This window comes from Oncorhynchus keta, chromosome 21 (genome assembly GCF_023373465.1).
Source record: "Oncorhynchus keta strain PuntledgeMale-10-30-2019 chromosome 21, Oket_V2, whole genome shotgun sequence".
Classification (NCBI taxonomy): domain Eukaryota; kingdom Metazoa; phylum Chordata; class Actinopteri; order Salmoniformes; family Salmonidae; genus Oncorhynchus; species Oncorhynchus keta.
In genome coordinates, this window is record NC_068441.1 from 58302649 (window position 1) to 58327617 (window position 24969).

Sequence of the window (24969 nt, forward strand, 5' to 3'; positions counted from 1 at the left end):
TGTCTGCTCTGACTGTCTGTCTGTCCCAGTAGCTAACTGTCTGTCTGTCTGTCTGTCTGTCTGTCTGTCTGTCTGTCCCAGTAGCTGACTGTCTGTCTGTCCCAGTAGCTGACTGTCTGTCTGTCCCAGTAGCTGACTGTCTGTCTGTCCCAGTAGCTAACTGTCTGTCTGTCTGTCTGTCTGTCTGTCTGTCTGTCCCAGTAGCTAACTGTCTGTCTGTCTGTCTGTCAGTAGCTGACTGTCTGTCTGTAGCTAACTGTCTGTCTGTCTGTCTGTCTGTCTGTCTGTCCCAGTAGCTGACTGTCTGTCTGTCTGTCTGTCTGTCTGTCTGTCTGTCTGTCTGTCTGTCCCAGTAGCTAACTGTCTGTCTGTCTGTCTGTCTGTATGTCTGTCTGTCTGTATGTCTGTCTGTCTGTCTGTCTGTCTGTCTGTCTGTCTGTCTGTCCCAGTAGCTGACTGTCTGTCTGTCTGTCTGTCTGTCCCAGTAGCTGTCTGTCTGTCTGTCTGTCCCAGTAGCTGACTGTCTGTCTGTCTGTCTGTCTGTCTGTCTGTCCCAGCTAACTGTCTGTCTGTCTGTCCCTGTCTGTCTGTCTGTCTGTCTGTCTGTCCCAGTAGCTGACTGTCTGTCTGTCTGTCTGTCTGTCTGTCTGTCCCAGTAGCTAGCTGTCTGTCTGTCTGTCTGTCTGTCTGTGTCCTGTAGCTGACTGTCTGTCTGTCTGTCCCAGTAGCTGACTGTCTGTCTGTCCCAGTAGCTAACTGTCTGTCTGTCTGTCTGTCTGTCTGTCTGTCTGTCTGTCTGTCCCAGTAGCTGACTGTCTGTCTGTCTGTCTGTCTGACTGTCTGTCTGTCCCAGTAGCTAACTGTCTGTCTGTCCCAGTCTGTCTGTCTGTCTGTCTGTCCCAGTAGCTGTCTGTCTGTCTGTCTGTCTGTCTGTCTGTCTGTCTGTCCCAGTAGCTGACTGTCTGTCTGTCTGTCTGTCTGTCTGTCTGTCCCAGTAGCTGTCTGTCTGTCTGTCTGTCTGTCTGTCTGTCTGTCTGTCTGTCCCAGTAGCTGACTGTCTGTCTGTCTGTCTGTCCCAGTAGCTGTCTGTCTGTCTGTCTGTCTGTCCCAGTAGCTGACTGTCTGTCTGTCTGTCTGTCTGTCTGTCTGTCTGTCTGTCTGTCTGTCTGTCCCAGTAGCTGACTGTCTGTCTGTCTGTCTGTCTGTCCCAGTAGCTGACTGTCTGTCTGTCTGTCTGTCTGTCTGTCTGTCTGTCCCAGTAGCTGACTGTCTGTCTGTCTGTCTGTCTGTCTGTCTGTCTGTCCCAGTAGCTGACTGTCTGTCTGTCTGTCTGTCTGTCTGTCTGTCTGTCCCAGTAGCTCTGTCTGTCTGTCTGTCTGTCTGTCCCAGTAGCTGACTGTCTGTCTGTCTGTCTGTCTGTCTGTCTGTCCCAGTAGCTGACTGTCTGTCTGTCTGTCTGTCAGTAGTCTGTCTGTCTGTCTGTCCCAGTAGCTGACTGTCTGTCTGTCTGTCCCAGTAGCTGTCTGTCTGTCTGTCTGTCTGTCTGTCTGTCTGTCCCAGTAGCTGAATGTCTGTCTGTCTGTCTGTCTGTCTGTCTGTCTGTCCCAGTAGCTGACTGTCTGTCTGTCTGTCTGTCCCAGTAGCTGACTGTCTGTCTGTCTGTCTGTCAGTAGCTGACTGTCTGTCTGTCTGTCCCAGTAGCTGACTGTCTGTCTGTCTGTCTGTCTGTCTGTCTGTCTGTCCCAGTAGCTGACTGTCTGTCTGTCTGTCTGTCCCAGTAGCTGTCTGTCTGTCTGTCTGTCTGTCCCAGTAGCTGACTGTCTGTCTGTCTGTCCCAGTAGCTGACTGTCTGTCTGTCTGTCCCAGTAGCTGACTGTCTGTCTGTCTGTCTGTCTGTCTGTCTGTCTGTCCCAGTAGCTGTCTGTCTGTCTGTCTGTCTGTCTGTCTGTCTGTCCCAGTAGCTGACTGTCTGTCTGTCCCAGTAGCTGACTGTCTGTCTGTCTGTCTGTCCCAGTAGCTGTCTGTCTGTCTGTCTGTCTGTCTGTCTGTCTGTCCCAGTAGCTGACTGTCTGTCTGTCTGTCCCAGTAGCTGACTGTCTGTCTGTCTGTCCCAGTAGCTGACTGTCTGTCTGTCTGTCCCAGTAGCTGACTGTCTGTCTGTCAGTAGCTGACTGTCTGTCTGCTAACTGTCTGTCTGTCTGTCTGTCTGTCTGTCTGTCTGTCCCAGTAGCTAACTGTCTGTCTGTCTGTCTGTCTGTCTGTCTGTCTGTCTGTCCCAGTAGCTGACTGTCTGTCTGTCCCAGTAGCTGACTGTCTGTCTGTCCCAGTAGCTAACTGTCTGTCTGTCTGTCTGTCTGTCCCAGTAGTCTGTCTGTCTGTCCCTAGTCTGTCTGTCTGTCTGTCTGTCCCAGTAGCTGACTGTCTGTCTGTCCCAGTAGCTAACTGTCTGTCTGTCTGTCTGTCTGTCTGTCTGTCTGTCCCAGTAGCTAACTGTCTGTCTGTCTGTCTGACTGTCTGTCTGTCCCAGTAGCTAACTGTCTGTCTGTCTGTCTGTCTGTCTGTCTGTCTGTCTGTCCCAGTAGCTGACTGTCTGTCTGTCCCAGTAGCTGACTGTCTGTCTGTCCCAGTAGCTGACTGTCTGTCTGTCCCAGTAGCTGACTGTCTGTCTGTCTGTCTGTCCCAGTAGCTGTCTGTCTGTCTGTCTGTCTGTCCCAGTAGCTGACTGTCTGTCTGTCTGTCCCAGTAGCTGACTGTCTGTCTGTCTGTCCCAGTAGCTGACTGTCTGTCTGTCTGTCTGTCTGTCTGTCTGTCTGTCCCAGTAGCTGTCTGTCTGTCTGTCTGTCTGTCTGTCTGTCCCAGTAGCTGACTGTCTGTCTGTCCCAGTAGCTGACTGTCTGTCTGTCTGTCTGTCTGTCCCAGTAGCTGTCTGTCTGTCTGTCCCAGTCTGTCTGTCTGTCTGTCCCCAGTAGCTGACTGTCTGTCTGTCTGTCCCAGTAGCTGACTGTCTGTCTGTCTGTCTGTCCCAGTAGCTGACTGTCTGTCTGTCTGTCTGTCTGTCTGTCTGTCTGTCTGTCTGTCCCAGTAGCTGACTGTCTGTCTGTCTGTCTGTCTGTCTGTCTGACTGTCTGTCTGTCCCAGTAGCTAACTGTCTGTCTGTCTGTCTGTCTGTCTGTCTGTCCCAGTAGCTGACTGTCTGTCTGTCCCAGTAGCTGACTGTCTGTCTGTCCCAGTAGCTAACTGTCTGTCTGTCTGTCTGTCTGTCTGTCTGTCTGTCTGTCCCAGTAGCTAACTGTCTGTCTGTCTGTCCCAGTAGTCTGTCTGTCTGTCTGTCTGTCTGTCTGTCTGTCTGTCCCAGTAGCTGACTGTCTGTCTGTCCCAGTAGCTGACTGTCTGTCTGTCTGTCTGTCTGTCTGTCCCAGTAGCTAACTGTCTGTCTGTCTGTCAGTAGCTGACTGTCTGTCTGTCCCAGTAGCTAACTGTCTGTCTGTCTGTCTGTCTGTCTGTCTGTCTGTCCCAGTAGCTAACTGTCTGTCTGTCTGTCTGACTGACTGTCTGTCTGTCCCAGTAGCTAACTGTCTGTCTGTCTGTCTGTCTGTCTGTCTGTCTGTCTGTCTGTCCCAGTAGCTGACTGTCTGTCTGTCTAGCTAACTGTCTGTCTGTCTGTCCCAGTAGCTAACTGTCTGTCTGTCTGTCTGTCTGTATGTCTGTCTGTCTGTCTGTCTGTCTGTCTGTCTGACTGTCTGTCTGTCTGTCTGTCCCAGTAGCTGACTGTCTGTCTGTCTGTCAGTAGCTGACTGTCTGTCTGTCTGTCTGTCCCAGTAGCTGTCTGTCTGTCTGTCTGTCCCAGTAGCTGACTGTCTGTCTGTCTGTCCCAGTAGCTGTCTGTCTGTCTGTCTGTCCCAGTAGCTGACTGTCTGTCTGTCTGTCAGTAGCTGTCTGTCTGTCTGTCCCAGTAGCTAACTGTCTGTCTGTCTGTCTGTCCCAGTAGCTGACTGTCTGTCTGTCTGTCCCAGTAGCTGACTGTCTGTCTGTCCCAGTAGCTGACTGTCTGTCTGTCCCAGTAGCTGACTGTCTGTCTGTCTGTCTGTCTGTCCCTGTCTGTCTGTCTGTCTGTCTGTCTGTCCCTGTCTGTCTGTCCCAGTAGCTGTCTGTCTGTCTGTCTGTCCCAGTAGCTGTCTGTCTGTCTGTCTGTCCCAGTAGCTAACTGTCTGTCTGACTGTCTGTCTGTCTGTCTGTCTGTCCCAGTAGCTGTCTGTCTGTCTGTCTGTCCCAGTAGCTACTGTCTGTCTGTCTATCCCAGTCTGACTGTCTGTCTGTCTGTCCCAGTAGCTGACTGTCTGTCTGTCTGTCCCAGTAGCTGACTGTCTGTCTGTCCCAGTAGCTGTCTGTCTGTCTGTCCCAGTAGCTAACTGTCTGTCTGTCTGTCCCAGTAGCTAACTGTCTGTCTGTCTGTCCCAGTAGCTAACTGTCTGTCTGTCTGTCCCAGTAGCTAACTGTCTGTCTGTCTGTCCCAGTAGCTGACTGTCTGTCTGTCTGTCCCAGTAGCTGACTGTCTGTCTGTCCCAGTAGCTGACTGTCTGTCTGTCTGTCCCAGTAGCTAACTGTCTGTCTGTCTGACTGTCTGTCTGTCTGTCCCAGTAGCTGACTGTCTGTCTGTCTGTCTGTCTGTCTGTCTGTCCCAGTAGCTGACTGTCTGTCTGTCTGTCCCAGTAGCTGACTGTCTGTCTGTCTGTCCCAGTAGCTGACTGTCTGTCTGTCTGTCCCAGTAGCTGACTGTCTGTCTGTCCCAGTAGCTGACTGTCTGTCTGTCTGTCCCAGTAGCTGACTGTCTGTCTGTCTGTCCCAGTAGCTGACTGTCTGTCTGTCTGTCCCAGTAGCTGACTGTCTGTCTGTCCCAGTAGCTGACTGTCTGTCTGTCTGTCCCAGTAGCTGACTGTCTGTCTGTCTGTCCCAGTAGCTGACTGTCTGTCTGTCTGTCCCAGTAGCTGTCTGTCTAGTCTGTCTGTCTGTCTGTCTGTCCCAGTAGCTGACTGTCTGTCTGTCCCAGTAGCTGACTGTCTGTCTGTCTGTCTGTCCCAGTAGCTGACTGTCTGTCTGTCTGTCTGTCCCAGTAGCTGACTGTCTGTCTGTCTGTCTGTCCCAGTAGCTGACTGTCTGTCTGTCTGTCCCAGTAGCTGACTGTCTGTCTGTCCCAGTAGCTGACTGTCTGTCTGTCCCAGTAGCTGACTGTCTGTCTGTCTGTCCCAGTAGCTGACTGTCTGTCTGTCCCAGTAGCTGACTGTCTGTCTGTCTGTCCCAGTAGCTGACTGTCTGTCTGTCCCAGTAGCTGACTGTCTGTCTGTCTGTCTGTCCCAGTAGCTAACTGTCTGTCTGTCTGTCCCAGTAGCTAACTGTCTGTCTGTCTGTCCCAGTAGCTAACTGTCTGTCTGTCTGTCCCAGTAGCTGACTGTCTGTCTGTCTGTCCCAGTAGCTGACTGTCTGTCTGTCTGTCTGTCCCAGTAGCTGACTGTCTGTCTGTCTGTCCCAGTAGCTGACTGTCTGTCTGTCTGTCCCAGTAGCTGACTGTCTGTCTGTCTGTCCCAGTAGCTGACTGTCTGTCTGTCTGTCCCAGTAGCTGACTGTCTGTCTGTCTGTCCCAGTAGCTAACTGTCTGTCTGTCTGTCCCAGTAGCTGACTGTCTGTCTGTCTGTCCCAGTAGCTGACTGTCTGTCTGTCCCAGTAGTCTGTCTGTCTGTCCCAGTAGCTGACTGTCTGTCTGTCTGTCTGTCCCAGTAGCTAACTGTCTGTCTGTCTGTCCCAGTAGCTGACTGTCTGTCTGTCTGTCCCAGTAGCTGACTGTCTGTCTGTCTGTCCCAGTAGCTGACTGTCTGTCTGTCTGTCTGTCTGTCTGTCCCAGTAGCTGACTGTCTGTCTGACTGTCTGTGTCCCAGTAGCTGACTGTCTGTCTGTCCTGTCCCTAGCTGACTGTCTGTCTGTCTGTCCCAGTAGCTGACTGTCTGTCTGTCTGTCCCAGTAGCTGACTGTCTGTCTGTCTGTCCCAGTAGCTGACTGTCTGTCTGTCTGTCCCAGTAGCTGACTGTCTGTCTGTCTGTCCCAGTCTGACTGTCCCAGTGTCCCAGTAGCTGACTGTCTGTCTGTCTGTCCCAGTAGCTGACTGTCTGTCTGTCTGTCCCAGTAGCTGACTGTCTGTCTGTCTGTCTGTCCCAGTAGCTGACTGTCTGTCTGTCTGTCTGTCCCAGTAGCTGACTGTCTGTCTGTCTGTCTGTCTGTCCCAGTAGCTGACTGTCTGTCTGTCTGTCCCAGTAGCTGACTGTCTGTCTGTCTGTCTGTCCCAGTAGCTGACTGTCTGTCTGTCTGTCCCAGTAGCTGACTGTCTGTCTGTCTGTCCCAGTAGCTGACTGTCTGTCTGTCTGTCTGTCCCAGTAGCTGACTGTCTGTCTGTCCCAGTAGCTGACTGTCTGTCTGTCTGTCTGTCTGTCCCAGTAGCTGACTGTCTGTCTGTCTGTCCCAGTAGCTGACTGTCTGTCTGTCTGTCCCAGTAGCTGTCTGTAGCTGTCTGTCTGTCTGTCCCAGTAGCTGACTGTCTGTCTGTCTGTCTGTCCCAGTAGCTGACTGTCTGTCTGTCTGTCCCAGTAGCTGACTGTCTGTCTGTCCCAGTAGCTGACTGTCTGTCTGTCTGTCCCACTAGCTGACTGTCTGTCTGTCTGTCCCAGTAGCTGACTGTCTGTCTGTCTGTCTGTCCCAGTATCTGACTGTCTGTCTGTCTGTCTGTCCCAGTAGCTGACTGTCTGTCTGTCTGTCCCAGTAGCTGACTGTCTGTCTGTCTGTCCCAGTAGCTGACTGTCTGTCTGTCCCAGTAGTGACTGTCTGTCTGTCTGTCTGTCCCAGTAGCTGTCTGTCTGTCTGTCTGTCCCAGTAGCTGTCTGTCCCAGTAGCTGACTGTCTGTCTGTCCCAGTAGCTGACTGTCTGTCTGTCTGTCCCAGTAGCTGACTGTCTGTCTGTCTGTCTGTCCCAGTAGCTAACTGTCTGTCTGTCTGTCCCAGTAGCTGACTGTCTGTCTGTCTGTCCCAGTAGCTGACTGTCTGTCTGTCCCAGTAGCTGACTGTCTGTCTGTCTGTCCCAGTAGCTGACTGTCTGTCTGTCCCAGTAGCTGACTGTCTGTCTGTCTGTCCCAGTAGCTGACTGTCTGTCTGTCTGTCCCAGTAGCTGACTGTCTGTCTGTCCCAGTAGCTGACTGTCTGTCTGTCTGTCCCAGTAGCTGACTGTCTGTCTGTCTGTCCCAGTAGCTGACTGTCTGTCTGTCTGTCCCAGTAGCTGACTGTCTGTCTGTCTGTCCCAGTAGCTGACTGTCTGTCTGTCTGTCTGTCCCAGTAGCTGACTGTCTGTCTGTCTGTCCCAGTAGCTGACTGTCTGTCTGTCTGTCCCAGTAGCTGACTGTCTGTCTGTCTGTCTGTCTGTCTGTCCCAGTAGCTGACTGTCTGTCTGTCTGTCCCAGTAGCTGACTGTCTGTCTGTCTGTCCCAGTAGCTGACTGTCTGTCTGTCTGTCTAGCTGACTGTCTGTCTGTCTGTCCCAGTAGCTGACTGTCTGTCTGTCTGTCCCAGTAGCTGACTGTCTGTCTGTCTGTCCCAGTAGCTGACTGTCTGTCTGTCCCAGTAGCTGACTGTCTGTCTGTCTGTCCCAGTAGCTGACTGTCTGTCTGTCTGTCCCAGTAGCTGACTGTCTGTCTGTCTGTCTGTCCCAGTAGCTGACTGTCTGTCTGTCCCAGTAGCTGACTGTCTGTCTGTCTGTCCCAGTAGCTGTCTGTCTGTCTGTCCCAGTAGCTGACTGTCTGTCTGTCTGTCCCAGTAGCTGACTGTCTGTCTGTCTGTCTGTCCCAGTAGCTGACTGTCTGTCTGTCTGTCTGTCTGTCCCAGTAGCTGACTGTCTGTCTGTCCCAGTAGCTGACTGTCTGTCTGTCTATCCCAGTAGCTGACTGTCTGTCTGTCTGTCCCAGTAGCTGACTGTCTGTCTGTCTGTCTGTCTGTCAGTAGCTAACTGTCTGTCTGTCTAACTGTCTGTCTGTCCCAGTAGCTGACTGTCTGTCTGTCCCAGTAGCTGACTGTCTGTCTGTCTGTCCCTAGCTAACTGTCTGTCTGTCTGTCCCAGTAGCTAACTGTCTGTCTGTCAGTAGCTGACTGTAGCTGTCTGTCTGTCTGTCTGTCTGTCCCAGTAGCTAACTGTCTGTCTGTCTGTCTGTCCCAGTAGCTAACTGTCTGTCTGTCTGTCCCAGTAGCTAACTGTCTGTCTGTCTGTCCCAGTAGCTAACTGTCTGTCTGTCTGTCCCAGTAGCTAACTGTCTGTCTGTCAGTCTGACTGTCTGTCTGTCCCAGTAGCTGACTGTCTGTCTGTCTGTCCCAGTAGCTGAACTGTCTGTCTGTCCCAGTAGCTGACTGTCTGTCTGTCTGTCCCAGTAGCTGACTGTCTGTCTGTCTGTCCCAGTAGCTGACTGTCTGTCTGTCTGTCCCAGTAGCTGACTGTCTGTCCCAGTAGCTGACTGTCTGTCTGTCCCAGTAGCTGACTGTCTGTCTGTCTGACTGTCTGTCTGTCCCAGTAGCTGACTGTCTGTCTGTCTATCCCAGTAGCTGACTGTCTGTCTGTCCCAGTAGCTGACTGTCTGTCTGTCTGTCCCAGTAGCTGACTGTCTGTCTGTCCCAGTAGCTGACTGTCTGTCTGTCCCAGTAGCTAACTGTCTGTCTGTCCCAGTAGCTGACTGTATGTCTGTCTGTCTATCCCAGTAGCTAACTGTCTGTCTGTCCCAGTAGCTGACTGTCTGTCTGTCTGTCTATCCCAGTAGCTGACTGTCTGTCTGTCTGTCTGTCTATCCCAGTAGCTAACTGTCTGTCTGTCCCAGTAGCTGACTGTCTGTCTGTCTGTCTATCCCACTGTCTGTCTGTCTGTCTGTCTGTCTGTCTGTCTGTCTGTCTGTGTCTGTCTGTCCCACTAGCTAACTGTCTGTCTGTCCCACTAGCTAACTGGCTGTCTGTCCCACTAGCTAACTGTCTGTCTGTCCCACTAGCTAACTGTCTGTCTGTCCCACTAGCTAACTGTCTGTCTGTCCCACTAGCTAACTGTCTGTCTGTCCCACTAGCTAACTGTCTGTGATTATATTGTAGTCTTTGGAATGGACAGTATAGTGGAGAGCCCTCATATCTATTTATATAATATTATGTTTCTAACATTACATGACATGGTTGTTTGGTTCTCTCTCTCACACCTCTCTCAGGATGGACAGTATAGTGGAGAGCCCTCAGATTGTGCGGAGGTTGTCGTGGGTAGAGAACTACTGGCCAGACGATGCTCTCCTGGGGAAACCTAAAGTCACTAAGTACTGTCTGATCGGTGTTAAAGACAGCTACACTGACTTCCACATCGAGTGTGGAGGGGCTTCCGTATGGTACCACGTACTCAAGGTATGACACGAGTAATCACCTTATTGATAAATTCACTTTATTAAGGTACTGTAATGTAATAATCACCTTATTGATGAATTAACTTTATTAAGGTACTGTAATAATCACCTTATTGATGAATTCACTTTATTAAGGTACTGTAATGTAATAATCACCTTATTGATAAATTAACTTTATTAAGGTACTGTAATGTAATAATCACCTTATTGATAAATTAACTTTATTAAGGTACTGTAATGTAATAATCATCTTATTGATGAATTAACTTTATTAAGGTACTGTAATGTAATAATCATCTTATTGATTAATTAACTTTATTAAGGTACTGTAATGTAATAATCACCTTATTGATCAAGAAAACATGCAGCCAGTATGACCAGGACCCTATTCCCTATATAGTACACTACTTTAGACCAGGACCCTATTCCCTATATAGTGCACTACTTTAAACCAGGGCCCTATTCCCTATATAGTGCCCTACTTTAGACCAGGGCCCTATTCCCTATATAGTGCACTACTTTAGACCAGAGCCCTATTCCCTATATAGTACACTACTTTAGACCAGGACCCTATTCCCTATATAGTGCACTACTTTAGACCAGGACCCTATTCCCTATATAGTGCACTACTTTAAACCAGGGCCCTATTCCCTATATAGTGCCCTACTTTAGACCAGGGCCCTATTCCCTATATAGTGCCCTACTTTAGACCAGGCCCCTATTCCCTATATAGTGCACTACTTTAGACCAGAGCCTTATTCCCTATATAGTACACCACTTTAGACCAGGGCCCTATTCCCTATATAGTGCACTACTTTAAACCAGGGCCCTATTCCCTATATAGTGTACTACTTTAGACCAGGACCCTATTCCCTATATAGTGCACTACTTTAGACCAGGGCCCTATTCCCTATATAGTGCACTACTTTAGACCAGAGCCCTATTCCCTATATAGTGGTACTACTTTAGACCAGAGCCCTATTCCCTATATAGTGCACTACTTTAGACCAGGGCCCTATTCCCTATATAGTGCACTACTTTAGACCAGGGCCCTATTCCCTATATAGTGTACTACTTTAGACCAGGGCCCTATTCCCTATATAGTGCACTACTTTAGACCAGGGCCCTATTCCCTATATAGTGCACTACTTTAGACCAGGGCCCTATTCCCTATATAGTGCACTACTTTAGACCAGGGCCCTATTCCCTACATAGTGCACTACTTTAGACCAGGACCCTATTCCCTATACAGTGCACTACTTTAGACCAGAGCCCTATTCCCTATATAGTGCACTACTTTAGACCAGGACCCTATTCCCTATATAGTACACTACTTTAGACCAGGGCCCTATTCCCTATACAGTGCACTACTTTAGACCAGGGCCCTATTCCCTATATAGTACACTACTTTAGACCAGGGCCCTATTCCCTATATAGTACACTACTTTAGACCAGAGCCCTATTCCCTATATAGTACACTACTTTAGACCAGAGCCCTATTCCCTATATAGTGTATTACTTTAGACCAGAGCCCTATTCCCTATATAGTGCACTACTTTAGACCAGGACCCTATTCCCTATATAGTGCACTACTTTAGACCAGAGCCCTATTCCCTATATAGTGGTACTACTTTAGACCAGAGCCCTATTCCCTATATAGTGCACTACTTTAGACCAGGGCCCTATTCCCTATATAGTGCACTACTTTAGACCAGAGCCCTATTCCCTTAATAGTGCACTACTATAGACCAGAGTCCTATTCCCTATATAGTGCACTACTATAGACCAGAGTCCTATTCCCTATATAGTGTACTACGTTAGACCAGGGCCCTATTCCCTATATAGTGCACTACGTGAGTCTAACCATAAACAATCAAACCAATGATAAACTGGTCCTGATGTTGTTGTTGTTTCCAGGGAGAGAAGATCTTCTTCCTGATCAAGCCCACGTCAGCTAACCTATCGTTGTACGAGCGCTGGAGGTCCTCAGCCAATCACACTGAGATGTTCTTCGCCGACCAGGTGGACAAGTGTTACAAGTGCACTCTGAAGCAGGGACAGACCCTATTCATACCATCAGGTTAGTGCACTCTGAAGTAGGGACCATCAGGTTAGTGCACTCTGAAGTAGGGACCATCAGGTTAGTGCACTCTGAAGTAGGGACCATCAGGTTAGTGTACTCTGAAGTAGGGACCATCAGGTTAGTGTACTCTGAAGTAGGGACCATCAGGTTAGTGTACTCTGAAGTAGGGACCATCAGGTTAGTGCACTCTGAAGTAGGGACAGACCCTATTCATACCATCAGGTTAGTGCACTCTGAAGTAGGGACCATCAGGTTAGTGCACTCTGAAGTAGGGACCATCGGGTTAGTGTACTCTGAAGCAGGGACCATCAGGTTAGTGCACTCTGAAGTAGGGACCATCAGGTTAGTGCACTCTGAAGCAGGGACCATCAGGTTAGTGTACTCTGAAGTAGGGACCATCAGGTTAGTGCACTCTGAAGCAGGGACCATCAGGTTAGTGTACTCTGAAGCAGGGACAGACCCTATTCATACCATCAGGTTAGTGCACTCTGAAGTAGGGACCATCAGGTTAGTGTACTCTGAAGTAGGGACAGACCCTATTCATACCATCAGGTTAGTGCACTCTGAAGTAGGGACCATCAGGTTAGTGCACTCTGAAGTAGGGACAGACCCTATTCATACCATCAGGTTAGTGCACTCTGAAGTAGGGACCATCAGGTTAGTGCACTCTGAAGTAGGGACCATCAGGTTAGTGCACTCTGAAGTAGGGACCATTAGGTTAGTGCACTCTGAAGTAGGGACCATCAGGTTAGTGCACTCTGAAGTAGGGACCATCAGGTTAGTGTACTCTGAAGTAGGGACCATCAGGTTAGTGTACTCTGAAGTAGGGACAGACCCTATTCATACCATCAGGTTAGTGCACTCTGAAGTAGGGACCATCAGGTTAGTGTACTCTGAAGTAGGGACAGACCCTATTCATACCATCAGGTTAGTGTACTCTGAAGTAGGGACAGACCCTATTCATACCATCAGGTTAGTGCACTCTGAAGTAGGGACCATCAGGTTAGTGTACTCTGAAGTAGGGACAGACCCTATTCATACCATCAGGTTAGTGTACTCTGAAGTAGGGACCATCAGGTTAGTGTACTCTGAAGTAGGGACCATCAGGTTAGTGCACTCTGAAGTAGGGACCATCAGGTTAGTGCACTCTGAAGTAGGGACCATCAGGTTAGTGTACTCTGAAGCAGGGACCATCAGGTTAGTGCACTCTGAAGTAGGGACCATCAGGTTAGTGTACTCTGAAGTAGGGACAGACCCTATTCATACCATCAGGTTAGTGCACTCTGAAGTAGGGACCATCAGGTTAGTGCACTCTGAAGTAGGGACAGACCCTATTCATACCATCAGGTTAGTGCACTCTGAAGTAGGGACCATCAGGTTAGTGTACTCTGAAGTAGGAACAGACCCTATTCATACCATCAGGTTAGTGCACTCTGAAGTAGGGACAGACCCTATTCATACCATCAGGTTAGTGCACTCTGAAGTAGGGACCATCAGGTTAGTGCACTCTGAAGTAGGGACCATCAGGTTAGTGCACTCTGAAGTAGGGACAGACCCTATTCATACCATCAGGTTAGTGCACTCTGAAGTAGGGACCATCAGGTTAGTGCACTCTGAAGTAGGGACCATCAGGTTAGTGCACTCTGAAGTAGGGACCATCAGGTTAGTGCACTCTGAAGTAGGGACCATCAGGTTAGTGTACTCTGAAGTAGGAACAGACCCTATTCATACCATCAGGTTAGTGCACTCTGAAGTAGGGACCATCAGGTTAGTGCACTCTGAAGTAGGGACCATCGGGTTAGTGTACTCTGAAGCAGGGACCATCAGGTTAGTGCACTCTGAAGTAGGGACCATCAGGTTAGTGCACTCTGAAGTAGGGACCATCAGGTTAGTGCACTCTGAAGTAGGGACAGACCCTATTCATACCATCAGGTTAGTGCACTCTGAAGTAGGGACCATCAGGTTAGTGCACTCTGAAGTAGGGACAGACCCTATTCATACCATCAGGTTAGTGTACTCTGAAGCAGGGACAGACCCTATTCATACCATCAGGTTAGTGTACTCTGAAGTAGGGACCATCAGGTTAGTGCACTCTGAAGTAGGGACCATCAGGTTAGTGCACTCTGAAGTAGGGACCATCAGGTTAGTGCACTCTGAAGCAGGGACAGACCCTATTCATACCATCAGGTTAGTGCACTCTGAAGTAGGGACCATCAGGTTAGTGCACTCTGAAGTAGGGACAGACCCTATTCATACCATCAGGTTAGTGCACTCTGAAGTAGGGACCATCAGGTTAGTGCACTCTGAAGCAGGGACCATCAGGTTAGTGCACTCTGAAGTAGGGACAGACCCTATTCATACCATCAGGTTAGTGCACTCTGAAGTAGGGACCATCAGGTTAGTGCACTCTGAAGTAGGGACCATCAGGTTAGTGCACTCTGAAGTAGGGACCATCAGGTTAGTGCACTCTGAAGTAGGGACCATCAGGTTAGTGTACTCTGAAGTAGGAACAGACCCTATTCATACCATCAGGTTAGTGCACTCTGAAGTAGGGACCATCAGGTTAGTGCACTCTGAAGTAGGGACCATCGGGTTAGTGTACTCTGAAGCAGGGACCATCAGGTTAGTGCACTCTGAAGTAGGGACCATCAGGTTAGTGCACTCTGAAGTAGGGACCATCAGGTTAGTGCACTCTGAAGTAGGGACAGACCCTATTCATACCATCAGGTTAGTGCACTCTGAAGTAGGGACCATCAGGTTAGTGCACTCTGAAGTAGGGACAGACCCTATTCATACCATCAGGTTAGTGTACTCTGAAGCAGGGACAGACCCTATTCATACCATCAGGTTAGTGTACTCTGAAGTAGGGACCATCAGGTTAGTGCACTCTGAAGTAGGGACCATCAGGTTAGTGCACTCTGAAGTAGGGACCATCAGGTTAGTGCACTCTGAAGCAGGGACAGACCCTATTCATACCATCAGGTTAGTGCACTCTGAAGTAGTAGGGACCATCAGGTTAGTGCACTCTGAAGTAGGGACAGACCCTATTCATACCATCAGGTTAGTGCACTCTGAAGTAGGGACAGACCCTATTCATACCATCAGGTTAGTGCACTCTGAAGTAGGGACCATCAGGTTAGTGCACTCTGAAGCAGGGACCATCAGGTTAGTGCACTCTGAAGTAGGGACAGACCCTATTCATACCATCAGGTTAGTGCACTCTGAAGTAGGGACCATCAGGTTAGTGTACTCTGAAGCAGGGACCATCAGGTTAGTGCACTCTGAAGTAGGGACAGACCCTATTCATACCATCAGGTTAGTGTACTCTGAAGTAGGGACCATCAGGTTAGTGCACTCTGAAGCAGGGACCATCAGGTTAGTGCACTCTGAAGCAGGGACCATCAGGTTAGTGCACTCTGAAGTAGGGACAGACCCTATTCATACCATCAGGTTAGTGTACTCTGAAGTAGGGACCATCAGGTTAGTGTACTCTGAAGTAGGGACCATCAGGTTAGTGTACTCTGAAGTAGGGACCATCAGGTTAGTGCACTCTGAAGTAGGGACCATCAGGTTAGTGCACTCTGAAGTAGGAACATACCCTATTCATACCATCAGGTTAGTGCACTCTGAAGCAGGGACCATCAGGTTAGTGCACTCTGAAGTAGGGACAGACCCTATTCATACCATCAGGTTAGTGTACTCTGAAGTAGGGACCATCAGGTTAGTGCACTCTGAAGCAGGGACAGACCCTATTCATACCATCAGGTTAGTGCACTCTGAAGTAGGGACCATCAGGTTAGTGCACTCTGAAGTAGGGACCATCAGGTTAGTGTACTCTGAAGTAGGGACAGACCCTATTCATACCATCAGGTTAGTGCACTCTGAAGTAGGGACCATCAGGTTAGTGTACTCTGAAGCAGGGACAGACCCTATTCATACCATCAGGTTAGTGCACTCTGAAGTAGGGACCATCAGGTTAGTGCACTCTGAAGCAGGGACAGACCCTATTCATACCATCAGGTTAGTGCACTCTGAAGTAGGGACCATCAGGTTAGTGTACTCTGAAGTAGGGACAGACCCTATTCATACCATCAGGTTAGTGCACTCTGAAGCAGGGACAGACCCTATTCATACCATCAGGTTAGTGTACTCTGAAGTAGGGACCATCAGGTTAGTGCACTCTGAAGTAGGGACAGACCCTATTCATACCATCAGGTTAGTGCACTCTGAAGTAGGGACAGACCCTATTCATACCATCAGGTTAGTGTACTCTGAAGTAGGGACAGACCCTATTCATACCATCAGGTTAGTGCACTCTGAAGTAGGGACCATCAGGTTAGTGTACTCTGAAGCAGGGACAGACCCTATTCATACCATCAGGTTAGTGCACTCTGAAGTAGGGACCATCAGGTTAGTGTACTCTGAAGTAGGGACCATCAGGTTAGTGCACTCTGAAGTAGGGACCATCAGGTTAGTGTACTCTGAAGTAGGGACAGACCCTATTCATACCATCAGGTTAGTGCACTCTGAAGCAGGGACAGACCCTATTCATACCATCAGGTTAGTGTACTCTGAAGTAGGGACCATCAGGTTAGTGTACTCTGAAGTAGGGACCATCAGGTTAGTGCACTCTGAAGTAGGGACCATCAGGTTAGTGTACTCTGAAGTAGGGACCATCAGGTTAGTGTACTCTGAAGTAGGGACAGACCCTATTCATACCATCAGGTTAGTGTACTCTGAAGTAGGGACAGACCCTATTCATACCATCAGGTTAGTGTACTCTGAAGTAGGGACCATCAGGTTAGTGTACTCTGAAGCAGGGACAGACCCTATTCATACCATCAGGTTAGTGCACTCTGAAGTAGGGACCATCAGGTTAGTGCACTCTGAAGTAGGGACCATCAGGTTAGTGCACTCTGAAGTAGGGACAGACCCTATTCATACCATCAGGTTAGTGCACTCTGAAGTAGGGACCATCAGGTTAGTGCACTCTGAAGTAGGGACCATCAGGTTAGTGTACTCTGAAGTAGGGACAGACCCTATTCATACCATCAGGTTAGTGCACTCTGAAGTAGGGACCATCAGGTTAGTGCACTCTGAAGTAGGGACCATCAGGTTAGTGCACTCTGAAGTAGGGACAGACCCTATTCATACCATCAGGTTAGTGCACTCTGAAGTAGGGACCATCAGGTTAGTGCACTCTGAAGTAGGGACCATCAGGTTAGTGCACTCTGAAGTAGTGTGTATATAATGTGTTGGTGTGTATATAATGTGTTGGTGTGTATATAATGTGTTGGTGTGTATATAATGTGTTGGTGTGTATATAATGTGTTGGTGTGTATATAATGTGTTGGTGTGTATATAATGTGTTGGTGTGTATGTAATGTGTTGGTGTGTATATAATGTGTTGGTGTGTATATAATGTGTTGGTGTGTATATAATGTGTTGGTGTGTATATAATGTGTTGGTGTGTATATAATGTGTTGGTGTGTATATAATGTGTTGGTGTGTATATAATGTGTTGGTGTGTATATAATGTGTTGGTGTGTATATAATGTGTTGGTGTGTATATAATGTGTTGGTGTGTATGTAATGTGTTGGTGTGTATATAATGTGTTGGTGTGTATATAATGTGTTGGTGTGTATATAATGTGTTGGTGTGTATATAATGTGTTGGTGTGTATATAATGTGTTGGTGTGTATATAATGTGGTGGTGTGTATGTAATGTGTTGGTGTGTATATAATGTGTTGGTGTGTATATAATGTGTTGGTGTGTATATAATGTGTTGGTGTGTGTAATGTGTTGGTGTGTATATAATGTGTTGGTGTGTATATAATGTGTGTATATAATGTGTTGGTGTGTATATAATGTGTTGGTGTGTATGTAATGTGTTGGTGTGTATCATGTGGTGGTGTGTATATAATGTGTTGGTGTGTATATAATGTGTTGGTGTGTATATAATGTGTTGGTGTGTATATAATGTGGTGGTGTGTATATAATGTGTTGGTGTGTATATAATGTGTTGGTGTGTATATAATGTGTTGGTGTGTATGTAATGTCATGTGGTGGTGTGTATATAATGTGTGTATATAATGTGTTGGTGTGTATATAATGTGGTGGTGTGTATATAATGTGTGTATATAATGTGTTGGTGTGTATATAATGTGTGTATATAATGTGTTGGTGTGTATATAATGTGGTGGTGTGTATATAATGTGTTGGTGTGTATATAATGTGTTGGTGTGTATATAATGTGTGTATATAATGTGTTGGTGTGTATATAATGTGTTGGTGTGTATGTAATGTGTTGGTGTGTATATAATGTGTTGGTGTGTATATAATGTGTGTATATAATGTGTTGGTGTGTATATAATGTGTGTATATAATGTGTTGGTGTGTATATAATGTGTTGGTGTGTATATAATGTGTGTATATAATGTGTTGGTGTGTATATAATGTGTTGGTGTGTATATAATGTGTGTATATAATGTGTTGGTGTGTATGTAATGTGTTGGTGTGTATATAATGTGTTGGTGTGTATGTAATGTGTTGGTGTGTATATAATGTGTTGGTGTGTATATAATGTGTTGGTGTGTATATAATGTGGTGGTGTGTATATAATGTGTGTATGTAATGTGTTGGTGTGTATATAATGTGTTGGTGTGTATATAATGTGTTGGTGTGTGTATAATGTGTTGGTGTGTATATAATGTGGTGGTGTGTATATAATGTGTTGGTGTGTATATAATGTGTGTATGTAATGTGTTGGTGTGTATATAATGTGTTGGTGTGTATATAATGTGTTGGTGTGTATATAATGTGTTGGTGTGTATATAATGTGTTGGTGTGTATATAATGTGTTGGTGTGTATATAATGTGTTGGTGTGTATATAATGTGTTGGTGTGTATATAATGTGTTGGTGTGTATATAATGTGTTGGTGTGTATATAATGTGGTGGTGTGTATATAATGTGTGTATATAATGTGTTGGTGTGTATGTAATGTGGTGGTGTGTATAGAATGTGTGTATTTAATGTGTTGGTGTGTATATAATGTGTGTATAATGTGTGTATACAATGTGTATATAATGTGTGTATAATGTGTGTATATAATGTGTTGGTGTGTATATAATGTGTTGGTGTGTATATAATGTGTTGGTGTGTATATAATGTGTGTATATAATGTGTTGGTGTGTATATAATGTGTTGGTGTGTATATAATGTGTGTATATAATGTGTTGGTGTGTATATAATGTGTGTATATAATGTGTTGGTGTGTATATAATGTGTGTATATAATGTGTTGGTGTGTATATAATGTGTTGGGTGTTGGTGTGTATGTAATGTGTTGGTGTGTATATAATGTGTGTATATAATGTGTTGGTGTGTATATAATGTGTTGGTGTGTATGTAATGTGTGTATATAATGTGTTGGTGTGTATATAATGTGTTGGGTGTTAGTGTGTATATAATGTGTTGGTGTGTATATAATGTGTGTATATAATGTGTTGGTGTGTATATAATGTGTGTATATAATGTGTTGGTGTGTATACAATGTGTTGGGTGTTGGTGTGTATATAATGTGTATATAATGTGTTGGTGTGTATATAATGTGTATATAATGTGTTGGTGTGTATATAATGTGTATATAATGTGTTGGTGTGTATATAATTTGTTGGTGTGTATATAATGTGTTGGTGTGTATATTATGTGTGTATATAATGTGTTGGTGTGTATATAATGTGTTGGTGTGTATATAATGTGTGTATATAATGTGTTGGTGTGTATATAATGTGTTGGTGTGTATATAATGTGTGTATATAATGTGTTGGTGTGTATATAATGTGTGTATATAATGTGTTGGTGTGTATATAATGTGTTGGTGTGTATATAATGTGTTGGTGTGTATATAATGTGTGTATATAATGTGTTGGTGTGTATATAATGTGTGTATATAATGTGTTGGTGTGTATATAATGTGTTGGTGTGTATATAATGTGTTGGGTGTTGGTGTGTATATAATGTGTGTATATAATGTGTGTATATAATGTGTGTATATAATGTGTTGGGTGTTGGTGTGTATATAATGTGTGTATATAATGTGTTGGTGTGTATATAATGTGTTGGGTGTTGGTGTGTATATAATGTGTGTATATAATGTGTGTATATAATGTGTGTATATAATGTGTTGGTGTGTATATAATGTGTGTATATAATGTGTTGGTGTGTATATAATGTGTTGGTGTGTATATAATGTGTGTATATAATGTGTGTATATAATGTGTATATATAATGTGTTGGGTGTTGGTGTGTATATAATGTGTGTATATAATGTGTGTATATAATGTGTGTATATAATGTGTTGGTGTGTATATAATGTGTTGGGTGTTGGTGTGTATATAATGTGTGTATATAATGTGTGTATATAATGTGTTGGTGTGTATATAATGTGTTGGTGTGTATATAATGTGTGTATATAATGTGTGTATATAATGTGTTGGTGTGTATATAATGTGTTGGTGTGTATATAATGTGTGTATATAATGTGTGTATATAATGTGTTGGTGTGTATATAATGTGTTGGTGTGTATATAATGTGTGTATATAATGTGTTGGTGTGTGTAATGTGTTGGTGTGTGTCATGTGTTGGTGTGTATATAATGTGTTGGTGTGTATATAATGTGTTGGTGTGTATATAATGTGTTGGTGTGTATGTAATGTGTTGGTGTGTGTCATGTGGTGGTGTGTATATAATGTGTTGGTGTGTATGTAATGTGTTGGTGTGTATGTAATGTGTTGGTGTGTATATAATGTGTTGGTGTGTATGTAATGTGTTGGTGTGTATGTAATGTGTTGGTGTGTATATAATGTGTTGGTGTGTATATAATGTGTTGGTGTGTATATAATGTGGTGGTGTGTATGTAATGTGTTGGTGTGTATATAATGTGTTGGTGTGTATGTAATGTGTTGGTGTGTATATAATGTGTTGGTGTGTATATAATGTGTTGGTGTGTATATAATGTGTTGGTGTGTATATAATGTGTTGGTGTGTATATAATGTGTTGGTGTGTATATAATGTGTTGGTGTGTATGTAATGTGTTGGTGTGTATATAATGTGTTGGTGTGTATATAATGTGTGTATATAATGTGTGTATATAATGTGTTGGTGTGTATATAATGTGTGTATATAATGTGTGTATATAATGTGTTGGTGTGTATATAATGTGTGTATATAATGTGTGTATATAATGTGTATATATAATGTGTTGGGTGTTGGTGTGTATATAATGTGTGTATATAATGTGTTGGTGTGTATATAATGTGTGTATATAATGTGTTGGTGTGTATATAATGTGTGTATATAATGTGTTGGTGTGTATATAATGTGTTGGTGTGTATATAGTGTGTTGGTGTGTATATAATGTGTTGGTGTGTATATAATGTGTTGGTGTGTATATAATGTGTTGGTGTGTATATAATGTGTGTATATAATGTGTTGGTGTGTATATAATGTGTTGGTGTGTATATAATGTGTGTATATAATGTGTTGGTGTGTATATAATGTGTGTATATAATGTGTTGGTGTGTATATAATGTGTGTATATAATGTGTTGGTGTGTATGTAATGTGTGTATATAATGTGTTGGTGTGTATATAATGTGTTGGGTGTTGGTGTGTATGTAATGTGTTGGTGTGTATATAATGTGTGTATATAATGTGTTGGTGTGTATATAATGTGTTGGGTGTTGGTGTGTATATAATGTGTATATAATGTGTTGGTGTGTATATAATGTGTTGGTGTGTATATAATATGTTGGTGTGTATATAATGTGTTGGTGTGTATATAATGTGTTGGTGTGTATATAATGTGTGTATATAATGTGTTGGTGTGTATATAATGTGTATATAATGTGTTGGTGTGTATATAATGTGTATATAATGTGTTGGTGTGTATATAATGTGTTGGTGTGTATATAATGTGTTGGTGTGTATATAATGTGTTGGTGTGTATATAATGTGTTGGTGTGTATATAATGTGTGTATATAATGTGTTGGTGTGTATATAATGTGTGTATATAATGTGTTGGTGTGTATATAATGTGTGTATATAATGTGTTGGTGTGTATATAATGTGTTGGTGTGTATATAATGTGTTGGGTGTTGGTGTGTATATAATGTGTGTATATAATGTGTGTATATAATGTGTTGTGTGTATATAATGTGTGTATATAATGTGTGTATATAATGTGTGTATATAATGTGTGTATATAATGTGTTGGTGTGTATATAATGTGTGTATATAATGTGTGTATATAATGTGTGTATATAATGTGTTCTGGTCCCAGGTTGGATGATATATTATATTTTACATTACATTTAAGTCATTTAGCAGACGCTCTTATCCAGAGCGACTTACAAATTGGTGCATTCACCTTATGACATCCAGTGGAACAGCCACTTTACAATAGTGCATCTAAATCTTAAAGGGGGGTGAGAATGTGTGTATATAATGTGTATATAATGTGTGTATATAATGTGTATATAATGTGTGTATATAATGTGTCTATATAATGTGTCTATATAATGTGTATATAATGTGTTCTGGTCCCAGGTTGGATCATATATTATATTATATAATGTGTGTATATAATGTGTATATACTGTGTATATACTGTGTATATAATGTGTTCTGGTCCCAGGTTGGATCATATATTATATTATATAATGTGTATATACTGTGTATATAATGTGTATATACTGTGTATATAATGTGTTCTGGTCCCAGGTTGGATCATATATTATATTATATAATGTGTGTATATACTGTGTATATACTGTGTATATAATGTGTTCTGGTCCCAGGTTGGATCATATATTATATTATATAATGTGTATATAATGTGTATATAATGTGTATATAATGTGTATATAATGTGTATATAATGTGTATATAATGTGTATATACTGTGTATATAATGTGTATATAATGTGTATATAATGTGTATATAATGTGTATATAATGTGTATAATGTGTATATAATGTGTATATAATGTGTATATAATGTGTATATAATGTGTATATAATATATGTGTATATACTGTGTATAATGTGTATATAATGTGTATATAATGTGTATATAATGTGTATATAATGTGTATATAATGTGTATATACTGTGTATATAATGTGTATATAATGTGTATATAATGTGTATATAATGTGTATATAATGTGTATATAATGTGTATATACTGTGTATATAATGTGTATATAATGTGTATATACTGTGTATATAATGTGTATATAATGTGTATATAATGTGTATATAATGTGTATATAATGTGTATATAATGTGTATATAATGTGTGTATAATGTGTATATAATGTGTGTATATACTGTGTATATACTGTGTATATAATGTGTATATAATGTGTCTGTTTCCAGGTTGGATCAATGCAGTTCTGACTCCAGTGGACACTCTGGCGTTTTCTGGACACTTTGTCCACAACCTGAGTGTTGAGATGCAGATGAGGTGAGAACATCACTAGTTTCAATGAGGAGGTGGACTCTCCACTTTAACAGATGAGACAAAACCTTCAGCTGTGAGGTCACAACGTTTATCTCCCAGGTAAAGCACATAGTTTAAGTTATTTTCCATCTCTTTGTGTCGTCCTCTCCCCCTCCCAGAGCGTACGAGGTGGAGAAGCGTCTCAAGGTGAATTGCCTGACTCCGTTCCCCAACTTTGAGACTGCCTGCTGGTACGTGGGACGACACCTGCTGGAGAGATTTAAAGGTACACTATTTATTTTATAACTTTCCCACTTCACGTCTGTCTGGTTTTAACTTAATTTCTGTCTGGTTTTAACTTAATTTCTGTCTGGTTTTAACTTAATTTCTGTCTGGTTTTAACTTCATGTCTGTCTGGTTTTAACTTAATTTCTGTCTGGTTTTAACTTCATTTCTGTCTGGTTTTAACTTCATGTCTGTCTGGTTTTAACTCCATGACTATCTAAGGTTCACCTCATAGCTGCTTGTACTATTTGGTTTTCAATACACGACTACTTGGTTTCAATACATTTACATTTACATTTAAGTCATTTAGCAGACGCTCTTATCCAGAGCGACTTACAAGACTACTTGGTTTCAATACACAACTATTTGGTTTCAATACACGACTATTTGGTTTCAATACACGACTATTTGGTTTCAATACACAACTATTTGGTTTCAATACACGACTACTTGGTTTCAATACACAACTATTTGGTTTCAATACACAACTATTTGGTTTCAATACACGACTACTTGGTTTCAATACACAACTATTTGGTTTCAATACATGACTATTTGGTTTCAATACACAACTATTTGGTTTCAATACACGACTACTTGGTTTCAATACACGACTATTTGGTTTCAATACACGACTATTTGGTTTTCAATACACAACTATTTGGTTTCAATACACGACTATTTGGTTTTCAATACACAACTATTTGGTTTCAATACACAACTATTTGGTTTCAATACACGACTATTTGGTTTCAATACACGACTATTTGGTTTTCAATACACAACTATTTGGTTTCAATACACAACTATTTGGTTTCAATAGCGACTATTTGGTTTCAATACACAACTATTTGGTTTCAATACAGACTATTTGGTTTCAATCACAACTATTTGGTTTCATTACAGTCATTTGGTTTCAATACACAACTATTTGGTTTCAATACACAACTATTTGGTTTCAATACACAACTATTTGGTTTCAATACATGACTATTTGGTTTTCAATACACGACTGTTTGGTTTCAATACACAACTATTTGGTTTCAATACACAACTATTTGGTTTCAATACACAACTATTTGGTTTCAATACATGACTATTTGGTTTTCAATACACAACTATTTGGTTTCAATACATGACTATTTGGTTTTCAATACACAACTATTTGGTTTCAATACACGACTATTTGGTTTCAATACACAACTATTTGGTTTCAATACACAACTATTTGGTTTCAATACACAACTATTTGGTTTCAATACATGACTATTTGGTTTTCAATACACAACTATTTGGTTTCAATACATGACTATTTGGTTTTCAATACACAACTATTTGGTTTCAATACACAACTATTTGGTTTCAATACACAACTATTTGGTTTCAATCACAACTATTTGGTTTCAATCACGACTACTTGGTTTCAATACACGACTATTTGGTTTCAATACACGACTACTTGGTTTCAATACTCGACTATTTGGTTTCAATCACGACTGTTTGGTTTTCAATACACGACTACTTGGTTTCAATACACGACTACTTGGTTTCAATCTCGACTATTTGGTTTCAATACACAACTATTTGGTTTCAATACACGACTATTTGGTTTTCAATACACGACTATTTGGTTTCAATAC

General features: G+C 43.4%; 1 protein-coding gene across 1 annotated transcript in view; it reads left to right on the top strand.

Moving 5' to 3' along the window:
• The window catches only part of phf2 (PHD finger protein 2), a 207560-nt gene that overhangs the window by 62414 nt on the left and 120177 nt on the right, over positions 1 to 24969 (top strand). The window contains exons 6-9 of the mRNA XM_052474590.1: positions 9266 to 9452; positions 11369 to 11531; positions 22981 to 23068; positions 23224 to 23330. Of these exons, the coding sequence (XP_052330550.1) occupies positions 9266 to 9452; positions 11369 to 11531; positions 22981 to 23068; positions 23224 to 23330 (545 nt within the window). The remainder of the gene's footprint in view (positions 1 to 9265; positions 9453 to 11368; positions 11532 to 22980; positions 23069 to 23223; positions 23331 to 24969) is intronic.